General features: G+C 44.9%; 1 protein-coding gene across 1 annotated transcript in view; it reads right to left on the reverse strand.

Annotated features, from left to right (window-relative positions):
* esama (endothelial cell adhesion molecule a) overlaps positions 1-18,808 on the reverse strand; it is a gene marked incomplete at its 5' end in the record, with an annotated part of 50,379 nt that extends 31,571 nt beyond the window's left edge. Inside the window, one exon of the mRNA XM_079234046.1 lies at positions 18,742-18,808. Within this exon, the coding sequence (XP_079090172.1) occupies positions 18,742-18,808 (67 nt within the window). The remainder of the gene's footprint in view (positions 1-18,741) is intronic.
* Between the last annotated feature and the right edge of the window lie 2,821 nt (positions 18,809-21,629).

Genomic DNA, 21,629 nt, shown 5'->3' on the forward strand with positions numbered 1-21,629 from the left:
ACTCACACGTATACTGACACACACACACACACACACACACACACACACACACACACTCACTGCTGTCTGGTCAAGTACTTTGGCTTTGTCCGCCTCTCAGATTAAAGCTACCGGGCTAATTTGCTGCTATGTCACAATTCCTACATAATCCGGCTCTAATCCTCGCCGACTCGATTAAACAGGCAAATCTCCAGCTCAGTATCTGGCTCTATCTGCCGCGCTCCTCATTTGTCTCGCTTCTCCTCCACTTTGTCCACCGCCCTCCCTTTCTCTCCCTTTCTATGCCCTCTTGACTCTCAACAAAATCGTCTTTCTCTCCTTCAGCCTTTCTGTCACAGAGTCTCCCCTGTCTTCTTCTTTCTGCCTCAGCCTCGCCCGGACGCCTTTTGGTGCATCAGATGAAACCTGAGCTGAGCTGAGCTGAACCACCAGTTCAGCTTCAGAGGGGCTTCAGTTTGGAAAACTAGGTCTTCAACTCTCGATGCGCTCCGGCTCCGCTCATCGGTATATCTCTCTTTGGTCCAGAAGAAATACTAAGTCGGTCCTTTATAAAGTCCTACTTTCATGGAAGTTGTTGAGCGGAGAGGGAGAAGCTCATTTTCAATACCTTGTTTTTTTCAAAAAAATCCTACTGCATAGGTTTTGAGCTCAGACTCTCAATGAGTTTAGTCTCCTCAACAAAAAATATATATATAAATAATGTTGGTCTAGAAAGAGAGTGATCATGTAATGGTAAAAGCATCAAACAGGACTGGTGGCGTGCTCATACTGGCGTGCTAACACCTCTTTGTGCTAGTGTACAAATACAAACGCGAGTGTCCCTGTTCACACCTTCAGTGTCTTGACTCTGAACATAAAATATAAATATAAAATTCTGCTTCGTGGAATGAGACCTTCCTCCGTGGAAAAAGGGCAAGCAAGTGCCCTAAAACAATGTGTCCGGACAAGCAGGCCTCCAGCAGCCAGAGGAGTTATGACTGCTGTGTGCCAGGGGCAGCGCAGGAAGTCAGGTGGCGGTTTTATAGAGTGATAAAGTAAGAACGAGGTTGGGGTGGATGGATCGGACCGTTTTTTTTACCATGACCATGAGAGTTCTGTAACCTAAACCCCGCGACACGTGGTCATTATTGTAGCCATCATGATGAAGGTCCCCTGACCTGAACAGAGTTCATATTCTCCCCCAAAGCAAGCAGGTCATTTATGTGCCTGAAACATAGCCTTGTAACGTCCTATAGCAGATGTCATCCTGCTGATGTTGTAGTCAAACACAGACACCAGCAGAGGATGTACTTCCTGCGCCGGCTCAGGAAGTTCAACCTGCCTCAGGATCTGCTGCAGACCGCAATAATCCAGTCAGACCTGTGCACATCCATCCCCATGTGGTTTGGATCGGCCACCAAAAAGGGCCAGAACAGACTTCAACGGACTGATCGTATTGAAGTCTACTTCTCTTGATGTATTCCCTCAGTAAACATTGTAAACATGAGTTCATGTCTCAATCTCTAGTTTCAAGTCTTCTTCAAGACAACATGATGTTCATTTCGTACATATTATGCTCCATTTAGGGGATGCTTTAGGGCGGGGCTCCAAGGTGATTGACAGGTCTCTACCACAGCGTTGTCCGGTCTGAGAGTGTTTTCAGTGTCTTTTTAAATTGTGTTTCATTGTATTAGACATTTCTATAAATGTACAAGTTCAGCCATCTTGGTCAGGTGTAACAACGGCAATGATGTGTTCATGAAATGCATTCAAACAGGACCTTAGCTCTCTCGTGCCACCGCAAAAAACCTATTGAGTGACCCTGGACGCCAGAAACGGACAACAGCAGCTGTCTTTGAACACCAGACCAAAACCGCTCACAGCCTCGTCAAGCAAGAGGTCAAAGGTCATCGAACAGGAGCCAGTAAAATCAAGGACATCCGCGTCCAACGTAAAAGATCATTTCCGACCATCTCCCATGAAATCCCACACTTAGGACACGCTGATGAACACTAAATCATCTCCATGACAACTCAATACACGACTTCTGCTGAGGAAGAACGCGATTATTTAGTCAAACGAGAATCCGAGACTCGCGGCGACATTCTGACCTCGGGCTCGGCTCGTGGAGAATCTCTTTTCCCAATGTGCAACTTGTAGAAATTTATGCATGAACTATTGCAGCTCTGGGGTACAGGTGAAACGGTTTCTGAAGCGCAGCACTGAGCATTAGAATGACTCATCATCCGCCTGGAAGTCCATGTGCCGGAGCAAGAGACCCAATCGTTAACCACTCGCAGTGTTTCACCTGTTCTTTGGTCTCCCAATTACTCTATATTTAATATACTCTAAGCTTTTATTCCCCCTCACACTACACCGCCGCGCTTCCTCTTCTCTGCAGGTTTATGATTTATTGAAAAGCATTGGGTGTCACGCACCACCTCAGTGTGCATAACCTTGGGCTGACATCACCCCACTGAGTACAAGTCAAACTAGGCTGGGACAAATCAACCTCAGTGCACTCAGCATCACTCCCCTGTCACATGGCTTCAATGCAATATATGTTCATGTTTGGAGGCATTTTTCTACACTACACTAATTTGCAACCATTGCAGAAAAAGTTGGCAATTTTAATTCAATGGATACTGTGAAAGCACGGCACTTCCATTCAATGCGAGCGAATAGGCAAGAAGACATTTGCTTGTGGTGGCGATGCTAATTTGCATACTGGTGCTCGCATTTCAGATATCGCCTCGTCAATCACACGGCAAACTTTGCAGGAATGCTTTGTGAACCTCACGAACCGATTTCATGCTAATGTGTTTCAGACAACGTCCTTATCTTCTCTCCTCTAACACTAAATATGCACACATTTATAGAACCCTTGCACTTCCGAAAACAGAATAGACTGGAATATAAAAATGTTACTATGAAAACGGCCGACTCACAAAAGGTTAATTTCAGAAACCATGTTGCAATGAATCACACTCATCCGTCTGGACGTGCAGACACACATTTGCACTACCAGCTATTTACATAACCCATTCATCAAACACTGAGGGGAAGATACATTAACCAACCCTTAGTGATAACAATCAAACATTAAAACACTGTCTGTGTGTGTGTGTGTGTGTGTGTCTATACACTTGGGACACACAAAGGTCCTCACAAGTACTGCAGAGTGTCTCCAGTCTTATCACATGCAGGTTGCTTGTAGCAGGAATTGGTTGCGTAACTCCTCTTCTGAACTTTGATGCGTGGATCAAAAAGTTTGATGAAGGGCAGCGGCCTCATGAAAGCAGCGGACATTCCTCCCTCATTTTAATTCTCAGCGTGGTCTGTCTGAGGAGCTGCATGTAGACCACAGTCCACCTGGTCTCACTCTCAGGGCGTCTTCATACCGACCCACAGGCAATCTATGGTGTCTGTCTGAGACATGACATTGCATCCGTATTTTATAATAGTTATAATACTTTTAACCCCAACCCTGATTCAAATGAAGCATTTTGTTTCCTTAATCTAACCACAAATGAACCTTCTACATCGAGATACTACACAAAAGAAATCAGTCCAAGTGGCAAAACATGGCGGGTATCACGTGAAGTTAAGCCAGTACTGAAGTGTCTTAAAGCTGCGGTATCTCTCCTGTCCACCAGGGGGCGACCCCTCTGGTTGTATAGAAGTATATGCTTCATGTGTTAAAGCTGCATTCTCTCCACTGACCACCAGGGGGTGACTCCTCTGGTTGTATAGAAGTCTATGCTTCATATCATGTGTTAAAGCTGCGGTCTCTCTACTGTCCACCAGGGGGCGACTCCTCTGTTTGTATAGAAGTATATGCTTCATGTGTTAAAGCTGCATTCTCTCTCCTGACCACCATGGGGCGACTCCTCTGGTTGTATAGAAGTATATGCTTCATGTGTTAAAGCTGCGGTCTCTCTACTAACCACCAGGGGACAACTCCTCTGGTTGTATAGAAGTATATGTTTCATGTGTTAAAGCTGCATTCTCTCTCCTGACCACCAGGGGGTGACTCCTCTGGTTGTATAGAAGTATATGCTTCATGTGTTAAAGCTGCATTCTCTCTCCTGACCATCATGGGGCGACTCCTCTGGTTGTATAGAAGTATATGCTTCATGTGTTAAAGCTGCGGTCTCTCTACTAACCACCAGGGGACAACTCCTCTGGTTGTATAGAAGTATATGCTTCATGTGTTAAAGCTGCATTCTCTCTCTTGACCACCAGGGGGTGACTCCTCTGGTTGTATAGAAGTCTATGAGAAAATGACTCTACTTCTCTCATGATTTACCCAGTGTTTTGTTTTTTGGACCCGTGTAACCTCGCCTCCCACACACTTCACGGACTACCTCGCTCTTTATACTCCATCAGCTGACTGATGGAGCGCAGCACCGACTCCCACCAAGCGTTTCCAGTCGCCTCGTGTCGCCTTGATGACTCACATATTAAAGACCGCGCTTAAAGCCGACACCTAACGGACTTTCAGGGTCAGAGACGTGCTGCTGCCTTTGTGATGGCTCCTTGGTTTCCTTCAAGTGGATGTTCAATCTTGTTGTGTCCTGACGGGCGGACATGTTAGCAATGACTGACTGACACGGGGAGAAATGGGAGAACCGTTTACAATGACGAGCCCCGTAATGACCAAGGAAAATCCGCTGCAGCCAGCGAATTATGAATAGCTGAAGAAAGTGAGTAAAAAAGAAAGAAAGGGAGGGGTGGGGGGTTATGGTTGGCACTTGACAGCTTGGGCCTATTTTTAACACGGGGAGGAGGTAAAAGACGGATGAGCGACAGGTTTCGGCGGTTGAGGGGAGTTCTGATCACTGTGTGATGTCTTGCTCGCTGACAGGGAGCGTCGGGGGTGATGAGACAGGAACTAGTATTCCTCTGTGGGTTCCAACGCTGTTATTAAACGGAATGAGCAAAGTTATTTTCCTGATGATTCGAGAAAGCGGAGGAGGACACTCGAGAGAGCGATTACTGATCAGACGAGGCTTGCCTCTCGTCTCCCCAGAGAATGACTGTTAAAACGTGTGTGTGTGTGTGTGTGTGTGTGTGGAGGAGGCGGGGATATATGGATCTGCCATCTTGATTAAAGTGTTGCCATCGAGGGGACCAGGCTGGATCGTCGTGGATACGGTGTGGTTCGAGGGAGGGAGAAGAAAGTCGCTGCGGCGCATCGTCTCCCAGAGGGACGCGAAACATGTTGCATGTAAATGAGGATTTTCATTTCATATGACAGTGTGACGAAGACATTTACTAAGGCCTGGAGCCTGTATGTACAGTATGTACGGAGACAGGATCCCTCCGAGCGCTACCACGACTAATGACGCTTCATCCTTTCCCCCTCCCCCTTGAATCTCACTGAGTCACATCTATAGGAATTCACGTCGCTCTGGAATACAGAAATAGAGCGCCAGAAGGTCAATGTCCCACCTAATGTAGATTGCCAATTGCTCTGCATACATCCACGTAAACAATATCTGCACAAAAAGTGAGCACTTATGCCTAATTACTCTTAATGTCTGGGGTTAATGGGCTCTCACGGACGGCTGGCCTCAGGAAATCAGTGAGCGTAATGACCAGTCACTAATGAACGCTCAAAACATCGATAATGAGCCTCAAGCCGAAGGCTTTCTGTCTGTTGGGGCTTTCTAAAAAACAAAAAAAAACAGCAAAAGTTGTGTGTCAGAGTGGCTCAGTGTGCGACATGAGCGAAATCTGTCGCTGTGTGGTTCAAGTGGCAGCGTTTCCAAATTCCCAGTCCTGAAACAGAGTCAGCAATAAGCTAAACTGCCTCAAACCCGGACTTAATCCTTATAGATCCTGTTTAGCATTCAGTTGAGAGACGTCCACCTCTTCAAACACATGTGCAGGGGGGATTACGGGGGCTTTTCTGTGCCTCTGCCGTACTGTACTTCAGAGCCCATGTACAGTGGCGCCGCTGCATACAGATACATGTTCAGAGAGATGAAAGAAGGTGGAGTAATGTGGCAGTAGGGGACACAGCAACAGGGACGATTCGGCTTCTGGGCTGTGCAGTCAACACAAGTACGAAGTACGAAGCAGTTCCTTTGTACTTTCCTGTCTTGTTGTTAAATGACGGTCCGTATGCCATTGTTCTCTGCTGGAGCGTCAGAAAATAGAGCTTGCGTCACACATTCCCTGCGAGGAAACTGATCTAGCCTTTCCGTGGGCCGCAGGTCCTCGGTGACTTTCACAATTAACAATGGTTGCATGTGAGGACAGCTGGACCTGAGCAGCGGATGCCTTGTGTGTGTGTGTATGTGTGTGTGTGTGTTGGGGGGGGTCCCGGCACAACATGTTCTCACTCCCAAATCCTCAAATACGGCAGCTTGGAGTACAATAGCGCTCCACGTACCTCTCAAGCATCACTTTGGAACATCCGCTTGTCGCTAGTGGACGCAGTAATTATGACGGGAAGCCAGGTGACAGAGTGTTAGGCAGATATTCAATTAGTATTCAGCGAGGTCCAGTGAGAGAGATTTCCTTATTCAATGGTTCGGAACATCAATATTAAATTCAATTCAATATTGATGTTCCGGACCATTGAAAAAAAAAACAGTACAATCCGACAAGGGGGACAGGAGACAAACAGGGTTTAAATACAAGAGGAGGGTAACGAGGAACAGGTGGAAACAATGAGGGCAGCACAGGTGAAAGGAATGCACAATCAGGGAACAGGGCAGACAGACAATCACGGACGATCACAGGGGAGGAAGTGCAGGAACACAGAGGACACACAAGACAAAGACTTCACAACAAAACAAGACACCAAACAAACCAACATCATGACAATCTCTCAACGGTATTTATAGTTTGATTTCATAATGAACTGGATGAATTATAAATAGTATATACTCTACTACTACTCTACTACTCTTTGAAAAATGGGACTCGTCAAATTAAGTACTTCATTTTAGAAAAACTGAATCGTCTTTGTTCTGCAGCTTTAAATTCAGTTAATTCAGGTGTGAAGCGATGTCAATAAAAAAAAGCCACGATATCCATATTATTATCATCTTCTAATAATATGCAGAGACTATATCTGGTTGTTAAACCTCTTGTTTCAGCTCTAGTCTCTCTGTTCACATCAGTGTTGAAGTGAATTTATGTGTCAGGATTCTGATCATTTTGGGCTCTGAGGATCACGTGATGTGACTTATAATGCATGTAATTGGTCGGTGTGTTTCCTGGACCGCTGAACGAGAGCCGCCAAGGCGAGAAAAGCTGCGCCGGTTAAAATAGAAGTGCTCGGTTAAAATGTAATAACCCTCAATTATCTCTCTGATTAGAAGTCGAGGTGCGGAACCGGACCAGAGCCCGCCTCATATTGACCCCTGGTGTAAGGAGTGAGAAAGTCGCATATCGGGAGGTGGTCAGGGTGAATGGTTGGGACAAACAAACACAGGACTTTCACCCAGGAGAAAGCAACATGATCCATGTGAAACCAAGTCAAAGATGACTTATTTGCTTTAGTTTTGTTAGGCAACGTACGTACCCAAGCCTAACCACGGAGTTTTGATGCTTAAGTAAACCTAAAAACAAAGTGTCCATTTGAAAAGATACTGTATGCATGTAGCAAGCATTGCACTTTCTCTGTGAACACATCAGTCTATTTTAAAAAGACACTATGCATGAAATGAGTGGAAACTAGGGTTGTAAAGAAAAAATGGCAAAATGTCAAAAAAATGTCAAAAAAATGTATTATAAATGTTTGCATGCATGCCTGCTTATGACAAGGTAAATACAGTTAAATTACCCCAAAATGTCCAGTTTATTCCCGTTAATTCCTGTATATTCCTGTGGAAAGTTTCCAACTTTGAATATTGCCAGAATTTTGCAACCCTAGTGGAAACTGACATGCCCAAATGATACTAGAGGGGAACCTAGAGCGTCACAGTTTGAGGCTTCGGGTCACTGACCAAGCAGGAGTGGGGAGTGCATACGTCTTGTTTCTGCACCATCATTGTGCCAAAATATAAATGTGTCCAGTACCCCTTTCGAAAAGGAGGCAGTCCTCCCACGAAGCAGGTTTTTGGAAAAGTACCCAAAGTGATGGAGCATGACATCATCAGCAAAACCTTTGACTTAAACATGGCAGACTGTGGTTTGTCACCAGAAGTCCCACTACATCTACCCACTCTAACTAGTTAACTGTTGACTTGTCCACACAGGAGGCGTTCCACAGTCTGGACACGCTCCCATGGGATCAATCCAGCTGTCGTGACCCAAGGCGTATTTCTACGCATGAAGCCTATTTTCTTGTGTTACGCAAGAAAGTGAATGTGCGCGATGGCAAAATGCGAGTGACCTAACTCTCAAATACTGTGCCTGGACCCAAGACACAGACAGAGCACTGAAGCTGCTGCCAGTTCGTCACCGATGTTCTAGTTTCTCGATGTGTCTTTTTAGAGGACGTGGACAAATGACTAATTCTGTCGGTTCATTCGGAGGACTTGTTGTGCAAATGAATGTTGGTGTGTGCGATAGGTACAAAAAGCACTTTGGCACTTAATCTGATGACAGCACACATGTTTTCACTGAGGGCTGTTGTCACTTGGACTTAAAAATGAAGAACGAGAAATCCAATTAGGAGTGTTGGCAGAGATCCCCCCCGTTTATTGGAAGAAAAAAGGAGCATATTAGCGGCATATTAAAACATATCCGCTCTCATGACGGTCCGTGGGAGAGGGTGCATTAGCGAAAAGAGAGCACAGGGGAGGGCGGCGGAGTGGGAGATATTTTCAATAAATAGCAATTATATGTTGGAGCGTGGTGAAGATGGAGAAGGGCGGGGGGGCTGCACCTCTGAGCCATTATCGCAGATAATGACATCAACTGAGCTCTCTCCGGAGTGTAGTTATGTGTGACGGAAAAAAAAAGATAAGAGCTTATAATTACATACACCACCCAGGGAGGAAAGGACCAGTAAAAAAAAAAAAGAAACGAGAAAAGTGATGAAGGAGAGATGAAGGAAGGAAGTATTCACGCGTGAAAGTCTGAGGCTGAAGGACACACACATACACACACAGATACCTACACCAACACACACACACACACACACACGCTCAAAACACATTGGAAACAAAACTATCCACACAAACATAAACATAGAGAATCAGCAGCTGCACACATGCTGGTGCACCAAAGCCCCCTCACTCTAACCCGACACTGATGCTGATGAGATGCTGGAGCTGCAGCCCTCAGGAGAGATGGGATGAAGGAGAAGCGGACGGGGAGGAGGAGGATGAGGAGGAAGAGGGGGAGAAGGGTTAGACGACAAGATGAAGAAAAGGAAGTGGGCAGGGCGGAAGAGGATGGGAGAGATGTAATGATGTTGATGAAAGACACATGGGGAGAGAAGAAAAAAGAAGACGCCTTCTCAACCGATAATTCTGTCTCTCTCCATCCATAAACAGTGACAACAAATGTTATTCATTAAATGGCTTTAGCTGCAGGGAGGGAGCAGGGGGACTTTAATGCAGCGGGTGCTGAGTTGACAGGAGGTCCTGCCCTCTGGAACATCGCAGACACGAGCTAGTGAAATAATGTGATTGATGGAGCGGTTTCTTTTTCCTCGCTGGTGGGCACGCGACTGCAAACCCTGGCTCCCTCATGAAAGGCTGCAGCTTCTTTCATGTCTCCAACCAGGGGTTGAGCTCCGAGACCATCGCTGTAGTTTGTGAAGCCTTCTAAAAGACAGGTGTCTCTTGTAGAGCTGTTCTACCCGCCGCTGACTGCCTCATAATTGGGCTTTTAAACTGGCTGGATCCACAGTGCCGTCCTATATCATGCTAGCAAGCTGGACCGTAGGAACCACACCTCTGATGTTAGTGGGACTCAATGAGAGACAGTTCTTCAGTTATTAGGAGGGATGTCACGGGAAGAAAACGATACTTCGGTTCCACGTCGATGCTAAAATTACTACTAAAAATGTGTCTGCGGTAACACAGGTACCAGAAAGGGTAGCATCCATTTCAGGTGATGACATAATGCCGCACCTGGAGCGGACAGTGTGCTCCATGAGGGCCGAGCTTCCCTGGAAATGTGATGAAGGAGAGGACAATGCGGAGCTGTTCCATTACGGGACTTTCTCCCAAGGGTGGATGGGTGTCATTGTGTAGGAGGGGCCGACGAGAAGGATTTAAAGGATTAATAAATGAAAGTTGTCCTACTAACTAGGCATGTTGTCAGTACTTAGTCGGACGATGGCTGCTATCTGTTCTGGATAATTGGAAAGACCGGGGACGACTTTGGTTCCCAGTGAAAAAGACTCACCTGACCATGGCATCTTTGTCTCGTGTGTGTGTGTGTGTGTGTGTGTACGGCAATGTGTGTGTTTGAGTTATCCAAATGCAACAAGCGCACTGCCATTCCTTGGGTTTGATTCATGGAATTCTGGGAGGTGTAGGAAAGCAGACTGAACATGATGAACAGATAATGGATATTTGGCAGAGACCAGAGGTAGAATCCTTACTTCTTCACTCGTTCTGCCTCACTGAGGAAACAGCCCTGCCGCCCTAAAGGCCTCTGCTCAATAGTGTGACTGTAATGACTTTTTTCCACATAGCTGCCCGCTGCCAGTGTCACCTATACACAATTACTCCATGTGGCTTTCAGTGGGGCCCAAGTAATTATACCTCTGCTAATGTCCAAGACATTCTCAGCACACAGATGTCAGCGTCTCTGACAAACGGGCTCCGTGTGTGTGTGTGTGTGTGCGTGTGTGTGTGTGTGCACAGACACAGTGTTAGCCTGGTGCACTATGGGACCACAACTTGTGCTCATTGTGAGGGATTACAACCAATATAAAAGGCTTTTTAACTGATAGAATATTATCCTCACATTGCTTACATTGTTGCGATTAAAAGGAACACTTCTTTTTTTTTTTTTAAATGAAATATAAAACGAGGCTTATTAAAGTTACAATCTCAAAGATATTTTTCACGGGGATGTCGCCACAGACACCCGGTTTGTAATCCTGCAAACGCAACAGCTTCCCTCAGTGGGCATTAGGCTGTTGTGTTACTTTATTTGTCGGGAGACAGACTGAACAGACATGTATTTAATTTATAATCTTTGAGACTGTTACTTTAAGAACCACGGGAAAACGAGCAGCGGCGCTTATCACATCGACGCATTTGTCCCGAGTCGATCCTGAGTATCAGTATCGGGTTTTAATGTTTTGGTATCAGCTCAAATCAATCAGATTTATTTATTCATTGTACGGCTTTACGGTCCAAGTGAAAACTAGAGATTGCAAATGTGTGAAAAAGTGATTTGGGTAGAAGCTCCGATGGCAACTAACCCGTTCCTGAATATTTTCTCGTTCTTTTCTCTTCGGCATCGCACAAAACATAAACTTCTCATTTCAGAACGAAACTCATCAGCTGTCGCTAAACAATGCAGCAGCTCATGAATGTATACAGGCTTGGCGTGTGATTATGAGCCGCCCAAACACTTGAAGACGAAAACCAGGATTATGTCACGAGCGCATCAGGCTCTAACCCCACCCCCACCCTGGTACCTCCAAGTAAGAATTATTTAACAGCCCATCTTGTCTAAGCCCGTGCCCTCAATTCCCGTCTGTCCACAGCTTCTTTTTTTTGAAAGACAGGTTTAGAAGGATGTGTGTGGCTGCGGCTGTTGTTGATCTCTGCTTGCAACATCTGTCGGCGGCGCTGGAAGCCAGCTGCGTCTTGCTCACGGCGGTGGTTTCGCCTCGGCTAACTGGGAGGCAAGACTGCCGCGTGTCCTTTAGCAGTAACAGGGCTCGGTTCTAGTTACTGGGGTCCCCCGAGGGTTGGTGAAAGTCTACAAACCTTGACCTTCGGAGACCTTTTTCAAAAACTATTAGATAACTGCAACCCAGCTTTTAAGAAAACATGAAATATATTCTTCTTCCTGTTCTCCTGAAGTTACAGAAATTAGTTATGCTCTGAATTTTCAACATGGACTGCGGGCTCTTTATAAATAGGACTGTCTCTCTACCTTCCCTCCAGCTCCCCATCTCCACCCATCTTCAGAGCCGGCTCAGCCACCACCACCAGGTTCAGGGCAGACGGTCCTCCATTACAAATCTCCCTCTCGAGTCCAAGTGCCAAAGACTCTGTCAAGACTATAGCATCACATTTCATCCGTTCATACTAGTATCTATTCTCCTCGTTACTTACTTTGTGTCAAAATAAACTTCCATTTTCGCAGGAAACTACTCAGTTTAGGCAACAAAACTACTTAATTAGATTCACACGGGGGACAAACAGCGGTCTCCTGACTGAAAGATCCACCTCCCATCAGATAACATACAAAATGGTTTTGTGGGACATCTACGGCACAGTATTTTTTGTGGATATAGCCAAGAATGTTGGATGAGAAAGTCCTGTGTGTTTGAAACCGTCCAGCACCCCTTCCTCCTTCCCTCCCTTAGTGGACTTGCTCTCCTCTGGAGGTTTATTAATGTTGCTGATGGGTAAAAAACAGGAGTAACAGACAGCTATTGCAAAGCCAGTCACCGATTAGTCGTTATTACTAGTGGTTACTATTGTACTGTAGTATAATAGTAGTAGAATCATAGGAAAAGAGGTTTCTGACATCAGCAGCCAGACGTGAGGCTGAGAGTGGAGGGAGAATACCCAGAAAAGCAGCCAGACTGACCTCAGTAACCACCTGATAAGCCTGTGTGGCTCTCTTGACTGTAAATAGTTGTTAGCCGGTGTGCTGTCACTGCTGGCAGCGTCACAGAAGTCCCTAAATGAAGTGCTGGGTGTGAGGCTGACGCTGCAGTCTTGTATTGTGTGTGTGATACAGCAGCATATGCCACTATTATGATTTGCGGCGAACCCTAGAGAAATCATGATAATATATAAATATACTATACCGCTTGGATTTATTTATATAACGAACGTAAGGCCTTGTTGTGAAACTATTATTGTACACAAATGGCTACAAGCAAACATCAGCTGGGAATAACTCTATTTATGTAGCCCATACGCAAAACAATACACAAACCCATGTTTTACTGTCCACCAGAGATTTCTATCAGCGGGCATCTTTCCAGACGTCAATCATTTTTGACAACATCAACACCCGTATGCAGCCAGTATGCCCATGTGTGCAGGGTGTAGGATTGTTCCTGTTCAAGAGTGGAGGATGGGGAGGGAAGAGAAAGACAGAGATGACGTCACAAAGTATGTGCGCCTGTGCCTTTAAGATCCTCAGGCCTGGGGACAAACGTTGGGAAAGTCGCCCAGTGCCTTTCTCATGACCCCTGTGAGGAGGCCTTCTTCCTTCTGCGTCCACGGATGGAGATGGGACATCAGAGGAAGCCCATCAGAGAGACAGCCCAGACAAAGTGTGGATAAGTCACAAATTCAGTGACAAAAACACATCAGGACATCTCCAGGCAACAAGCTACGAGTTATGACCTCCTACGCCTCGTTCCCACATGCATATATGAACATGAATGTTTGTGTATACTTAAAAATAGTAGTAAGTCAGTGAATGTGGGGCAGGAGTTGCGACTTGCCAAACCTCTACTGATTAGCCTGCACATGGTCTTTAGAGGTCAAAGCGGCCTTCACAACGCACAGCTAATACTGCAGTGCTCCACATTCTTTAATCACAGCATTAATCCTGTGAATGTTACTTTAATTAAAGTAATATAATTAGTTTGAGGTGTTTACATGACCCCAGGCCTAATAATTTGAGAATTCAACTAAGATTAAGTTATTAATGTACATGACTCAGTTTGAAGGGATTTCACATTTCTCATAGTAAATTCAATAAAACAACCACAAAGAGACACACAATGACTACAAAGAGATGCAAAATCACTACAAAGAAACACAAAATGTCTACAAAGAGATGCACTAATTACGATAAAACAACACAACAACAACGAGCTACAAAACAACAAAAAAGGGAGACAAAACAACCAGGAAAGCTATGAAGAAACAATGACTACAAAGAGATTAAGACTGAAGAGATTCAAAATGACTACAAAGAGATGCTACATGACCAGTAAGATACACAAAACTACTACAAAGAAACACAGAATGACTACAAAGAGATTAAGACTGACGAGATTCAACATGACTACAAAGAGATGCTACATGACCAGTAAGATACACAAAACTACACAAAGAAACTCAAAATGACTACAAAGAGATGCTACATGACCAGTAAGATACACAAAACTACTACAAATAAAATCAAAATGACTACAAAGAGATGCTACATGACCAGTAAGATACACAAAACTACCACAAAGAAACACAAAATGACTACAAAGAGATGCTACATGACCAGTAAGATACATAAAACTACCACAAAGAAACTCAAAATGACTACAAAGAGCTTTAAAAAGACTATAGAGCGATACAAAATGGCCAAAGGCAGACATAAACCCACTACATAAAGATGCAAAAATCACCAGAAACAGTAGCGGTTTATGATTAAAGGCCAATAACATGGATATGAGGGAAAAGACTGAAACGGAAGACTGTTCATGCGCCCCCTGTGCCGTCACTGTGAGGTTGAACCTGCACTAATCTCCCTGGCAGGTTCTCCTGGGCCTCGTACCCAATGCCGGTGGGTGTAAATAAATACACGGGATTACAACAGGCTGACGATTGGACGGCGAACTGTCTCGTCGGGAGACGCAAAAGTGCACTGTTGTATTTCTGTGTCATCACGTATGTCCTGATAAATCCCTCAATCTCCCTCCTCAGATCAAAATTGCACCAGTTGCTGGGGACACATACATGAGGACTGCAGGCTTCAAACCGCTGTAATCCCGGCTCAGAGTGGAAAGGGGCTTTGCCGCACATCCATTTGGTATTATTCTAAGAAATAGGCAATTAGAGATAAGGCCATAGTCGTAAGTTAGGCGAACTGCATTCCGTGGCCCTCCCTTTGGCAGTCTCCGGGGACATATAATATATTTTGGGATGAAGTGTCGTCAGTGTAACAATAGGGAGGGAGACAGGAAGCAAACCAGTTGTCAGATTGTCATATATAGAGTGTGTCAGTATGCCAAGCTTTAAGGCATGTTATGATATAATGGGGGAAGGATCAGGGCCCTAAACGGCCCCGGGTTAAAATAATATTTGTAGCTAAAAATAACGCTCGCAGCCCTCTTCGCTGCTCAAAATCACTGAAAGTCGCCACAGAAAATGAGCAGTGGCGGCACAGATTTATCCGCCCTCCACCCCACCCTCCCCGATCCCGATGGACTCTTTGAAGCTTGTATGGATTGACCTTGTTAAATAACTTAAGTCCATTGTGGGACCCACCTGGAAAACAAATGAAGATGTTCTCCTGCCAGATGGCGTGTCCCGGACAGAGGAGTGATTGTACAACTGTCGGTCAAGAGATAAGGCATGGCTCACACCGCCGCTGTGAACAAAGAGCCTTTGCAAATGGACGCCTGGCTTCAAGATTAGCTCGTGTGCTAATGTAAATGTGTTCACCACTCTCTCTCACACTAAAACACAGGGCTAATGCCAACAACATAAAAATGTAGCTTATTCCACTGCACACTGTCTATTGTATTGGCACTAGGAACATCTAAAAATAGTACAAATTGAGGGGACCCACTTGAGGGGACCGAGTGTCGACACAGTGGCTCAAACTATTATGCTATTATTTTGGCAAATACATGATCTCATATGAAGGGTTATGAATAGCACCTTTAAGGATTTTTTTTTATGTTTTCTGCTACAAAATGTACGTTCCAATTCAACTAAACTGCATTATGTTTCAAGGGAAAGTTATTTACTAGATGAATACAAAGACAAGACGAACCAAAGCCTTGGTAAAAAGAGCATCGCGGTTTGTCATCATTAGAAAAATATTTCTTATGGTTCAAAAAACAAACGGTGCAGTTTTGCAGACTGGGAACATCGTTTTTAGGAGACAAGGCAAGACTTAACGGCCACTTCTCACCTCACAAAGCATGAATTCAGACTTTTCACGGCATCCTTTTTCATCCGTTCATTCACAGGGCGTCTCCAGATGATGGAATGAAGCCGGACACGACTACGTTTGGTTTTGCGAAATTTGCTGGAACTTCCACAACATGTACGAAGCGCTATAAAAGTGTGAATTATTATTATTATTATTATTATTATTTTAATAGTGGTTATTTTGGCCATGATTGGTAAAACCCTGTTGCGGTCTACATGGATGTAAGCCCCCACTCATGACTAGCATGAATTACATACACAAACTGTTACACACATTTACTGTGTGTGACTCTTGAGTTGACTTGTCTTAGAACAAATGACAGGAGGGCAAATTAATTTTCGCAATCAGAACCCAGTGCATAATTAGGCAAACCGGCTGTTGAACCATTTGTAAGGCACAGTTCACTATTACGCAGTAGAGGCAGAGCACTAAAAGAGACGAGTGCTGGCAGGAAGTAGATCAGCTTAAGAAAAGTAACAGTGAACAGAACATCAGCTTGTTTCTACCTGAACATTGTAAGTATCACATGTTTTATTGTATCTTTTGCTGCTTATTATTTTTGTTTGTTTTGTTTTAGAGCTGCACAATCATTTTAAATTGTATCTAAATATGTCAATATCTCAATATTTGTGAAATACCTCCATCACACCTTATGGTTTTTAGAGAAAAGGAGAATAATGGTGAAAAAAGAAGTATTCCCTTTTTATATTACAAATTCATACCTCAGAATAATTAAATTAATGAAATAATAATGACATATTTCCCACAGTTGCTCAGCCCTGGTTGTTTTACATCTATCTTGTGTTCTTTAAGTTTTTTTTCATTTTCATTTGATTCATCTGCTGATATTTTTGGGATTAATCCATGAATTGTTTAATCTCTATAACTTTAGAAAACAGTGACAAAGCCACGTCACAATTCCGTACTTTTGTCCCACCATTCACTCAAAGAAAACTCACAATAAACCATCAAATGTTGGTAACTTTGCTTTGAAAGCTGACTTTCAACAGCTTGATTTCGACCACAAGCCCTCATCCGTCTCCGTCTGTGTTGACAGTCTGACAACATTCTCCAATGCTCGGATTCTCGACTGAGAAACCCCAGACGAGGCCGTTGGCTCGCTTCCTGCCCCGACGCGCCGGCCCTGCTGCACCGGGGGGCCGGAGGAGCGCTCGGCTTTTTCCTGTTGTCACGGGCTGCTATTCATGAACGTTTCCTGCCTGTATCGTGACCGCTCCGTGTTTTCAGGACACACCTGCGGCGCGATTGATGGCGAGTCGACCGCCGAGGTCAAGGCCGCCCCCCCTCCTGCGCTCGTATTGTCCCGATGTACCGCGAGTGGCGATGAATCACAGACTATTCTTAAAAACCCACAAGTTAGCCGGCGGGAGACAATAGCAACCCGTCCTTGTAAGGCCTGACCCTTAACTCCATCACAGGCCTCTGAGTGGTAGATGGGTAGCCTTTCTCAGGTAATACCACCTCCCAAACAAGCAGGCCTGGGACCCTGAGTGTCAGCACATGTGATTTGTTTTGGCTACAGCGGTGAAAAGCACACACAGGCTTTTGGGGCCAGCTCTGATCAATTCAGGCAAAATGGGAAGCCGAAGCTGAAAATGCTTTCATGTCTCCCGAGGCCGAATGGAAGTCCTCTGTTGGAGCTGATATGCACTCACCTGAAGCACACGGCTCTCCCTAGACTTAAATGGAAATCTCCTGTTTTTTCATACGAGAGCCGAATGGAATTGCGAGAGAAATCCGAGTTAAAAAACGGAAACGTTGGAGGCACTCACGACTGTCACGAAACGTCGATGCAGACGGTCGAGACGAGAAGGAATGGCGAGGCGACGATTGAAAATTCATGACTAGATGAATGCGAACTCGCAGCCATCCCTTCATTGCTATTTCTGGGAGGGTGACTTTTCTATGCCAAATCAGAAGCACGTGCCTTCACTTGACCTCGAGTCGCACCAAAAAAAACACCTTTTTTTTTTTAAATCACAGCGAAACCTCAACAGTCTGTTCCTGTAAAGTGTAAAAACGAGGCCTCTCGATAACGCTGTCAACATTTTTTGCCTGATTAATAATTTAAAAAAACTTCTCATTCCTTAAAACATTTGCAAAACGCTCGTGCGGCAGTACCATGCCCCAATTTCTATATCAAAGAGACGGCGTGGGGTGAAAGTAGGCTGCTTGTACTGTACAGCCAGTGACAGTAGGAGTTTAATACATTGCTAGAGAGAGTGACGGCTGGGCCAACGTTGCAGCGGCTATAAAGGGATTATTCTTCCCTGGAAGACATAATCATGTGTAACACACTTGTTTCAAATCCTGTGAAAAAACAAACAGGTGTTTCTGCTTTAAGTCCCTCCCGGCACACATACAGGAGAGAACAGCCCCCAGAAACAGACCTGAGATCAGTTTTTGGGGGCTGTGGTGAGTGGTGTCAGGGCGGTTTCAAAGGAATACACTTCACATATTCAATAATGACATGACATGTCTGCAGTTCTATGCTGAAAAAGAAACATGTTGAAAACACTCACAGGATACAGAGACTATTTCATACAGTGGGTGAAATGTGTTGGATGAGTGTCACCTTGTCACCTTGCCACCTTGCCACGAGACCAGTTTGAGGTCCAATGTGTTACAAGCACACTGTAAAATATACTATAGGATGTGAAGTGTATTTTTTGGGGGTTGTGCGTAATAACAAGCACATTTTAAATTAATTCAAAAAAAGAGCAGTGCACTGACCTGAGAGCCCCCACAGCAAGGTGAGCGAGAGCAGAGGAAGTTTCCTCGAAGTAGTGCCGACCTCCATGGTGGACGCAGCCGCGGTCGGTCTGCGCTCGCGCTGGCGACCGTTGGCCCGGCTCTGTGTGCGCGAGCTCCGCGTCGCCTCAGGCGCAGCTCTCTTCTCCAAGTCTTGTCAAGTGGCTCTCCGTCAATCTCTCCCCGCAGAGACGTTGGAATATGTCGGGAGCCGTGTCCGTCCCGCGGCCGTCGCAGGAGCCCCCTTTCTTCTTCGCTGACTTTGCGGTGCGAGCTGGTGATAAAAGTGAGAATCACCGCTTCCGACGCCGAAGGTGAAGGTGCTGCGCGGCACTTGTCCTCCTCCTCCTCTCAACGCTCGGCTGCATCCGCTCTTTCCCTCCGTGTCGAGACGGCAGCGAGTAGCTGCAACTCCGCAAGTTGTCGTCTTTTGTCATTCAGAGAGAGGGAGAGAGTGAGAGAGAGAGGAGCGCACTGTACCACCTTGCTATGGCATCAAGTTTGCCATAGTTTAAAGGCAACTTCCGGTTTGCAGCTTAAAAATAAAACTCGCTCTTTACGCACACGGTTTAATTGAACGACGGTCCGCTCTTATTGTGAAAGGATGAGCTGACTAACATCCGTTCTTTTGCCGCTTATAGTTTCCAGCTCGACGCAGGAACACCTGTGTGGTTCGTCATGTGCAGGTGCAAAGCTATACTTTTCATGTGCAATTTTAGGCAATAATTCTGAATTTGACAAAATGTCGCAAGCAGCAAACATGTGATATAATTTGTAACATGTGAAATATAATGACGAGTCTTTTGTCTTTCCCCAATGTTCCTTAAAAACATTAACACAGATAAAACAAAACAATGTAAAACATATGGCAGTGGCTGTTAAAACAAATTATAAAAATTACGAAAAATTAGAAAAAATATTGTGAAAAACATGCTTAATGTTTCTGAAAAATACAGAAATATAAATACAGATTATAAAATAATTTCCTCAACACATAAAGATATCTTCTATAAAAACATAATAGTTTAAATGTCTCATCGCAGACGTGAATTTTTCTCTAAAATAAATAAAACGTCTGCTATTTGCCAGTTTCAAATACCCTGGCTCAAGCTTTTGTTGTCAACAATAAAGCCGCACTACAAAGCTCCATCCTGTTCCCCAGCCTCCCCTTGAAGATCTCCAGCTCCTGCTCCATCATGTGTGAAGAGGTGTGTGTCTGAAAGCAGAGAAACAGACTGGACTCAGCTTGACGTGAATTCCCAAGGTGAGTTCACCCCCCCGATGTAAAAATATGGACTGACCTGTGCTCTCCGCGATGGTCAAACCCTTTTATTTCATTTTTCTAAGGTTGCCCTGTTGCCTCAGCAACACGGGTGAGGCTAATGCAGGACGATTGCTCAATTATGGGAGGTGAACAGGGGTTATTCCTGTGATTAAATCCAAAGAAGCAGGGTCCAAGCCCTTGTGGGGATGAGATTTTTGTTGTGTTGCTGTAAAATTGCATCTGGGCCTCCAGCTGGAATCCGCAGCGTTCAGGGGCAGGCTGTCAAAACAGGCCTGTTTTGATTTTTGCTGTGAAAATCATTTGAGCTGGCCAGAGAGGCTAATACTGGATTCTGGACCGCGCCGCTAATCCAAACAGACGAGTCCGGTCCAACGACGAGCAGACCTGACACCTGGAGGCCAGACATATTGTTTTGTATGATACTCAGAGCAGCAATCAGCTGTTGTGTGTGAAGGTATGGGGGAGTAATACCTGAGCAGACACTGAAGTCCCTCCCCCTCTGTGTGGGGTGTAATCCGAGTTTATCGGTGCTTTGTTTAAGTGTGGAAATGCATAGGACCGCACAGGTAAACACTGTTAGCTTCGTCAGCACCGTTAGCTCCTAGCTGCCGTCTCACCCGTCGCCATGTTGAGAGCCGTGAGAGGCAATATAAATGCTCACACTTGTACAAAGCACCTTCAAAGATCATTTTTGTCTTTTCTAATCTGATGGGGGTTAGGTTTTACTCAAAAGAAAGAACAAAAGAACAAAAAAGTGCAGCAATAAACATTTTTTGACCATCATCCTAATATGTGAAACTATACCAAAGTCCATATCCTCCTAACAGCCCCCAATAAGAGGAAATAAGAATACTAACTATATATAACAAAATAAATAAATAAAATAAAGAATTATTACTGTTACCAACACTGTCATCATCATACACACACACACTAACGATTACTTTCACCAGATGAATCTGATTTAATAGTGAAACATGTCCAACAGGGACGTCTTTACACGTCTGGTTTGGTCCCAAAACTAAAGAGGTTTAGTTGAATACGATGTAAAACAGAATGTCTTTATATTTGAGAGGCTGAAAAACTGCTTTTTCTGCCATTTCTGCATGAAAAATTACACAAATCTGAACATTCAACACTCGACATCGAAGGTGCAGACACAGTGCATAATAGTCAACATACCAGGTTCCACTTTGGGAGCCTCGTTTTTATTATATAGGAAGACCAGCCCTGCATGGAGAGGGCAGCAGGTCTCAACTCAACCCCAGAAACCAGCAGCATGCCGTCACACTGTTTGCTGCTGCGCTTCACGAGCATGAACACGGCCGCGCCCAGCAGGAGGGGCGAGGCGGCATTATACCGTCATGTTTGGCCATTCAACACAAGCTCTTCAGAGCATAAAGAATCTATTTGTAGTGTATGTGTCACCTCCATAAGAATAAAGTAGATGAAGGAAACAGTATGGAGGACACTGGGAGCAGAGGATATACTTTACTGTATACTGGTGTGAAGACCAGACATGCTGTCCTCCTCCTTCTGGACATCCAGAGGCTCACAGACACTTTGATCAGCTTGTATTTGATTT

Source organism: Taurulus bubalis, assembly GCF_910589615.1.
Source record: "Taurulus bubalis genome assembly, chromosome: 2".
NCBI classification, from domain to species: domain Eukaryota; kingdom Metazoa; phylum Chordata; class Actinopteri; order Perciformes; family Cottidae; genus Taurulus; species Taurulus bubalis.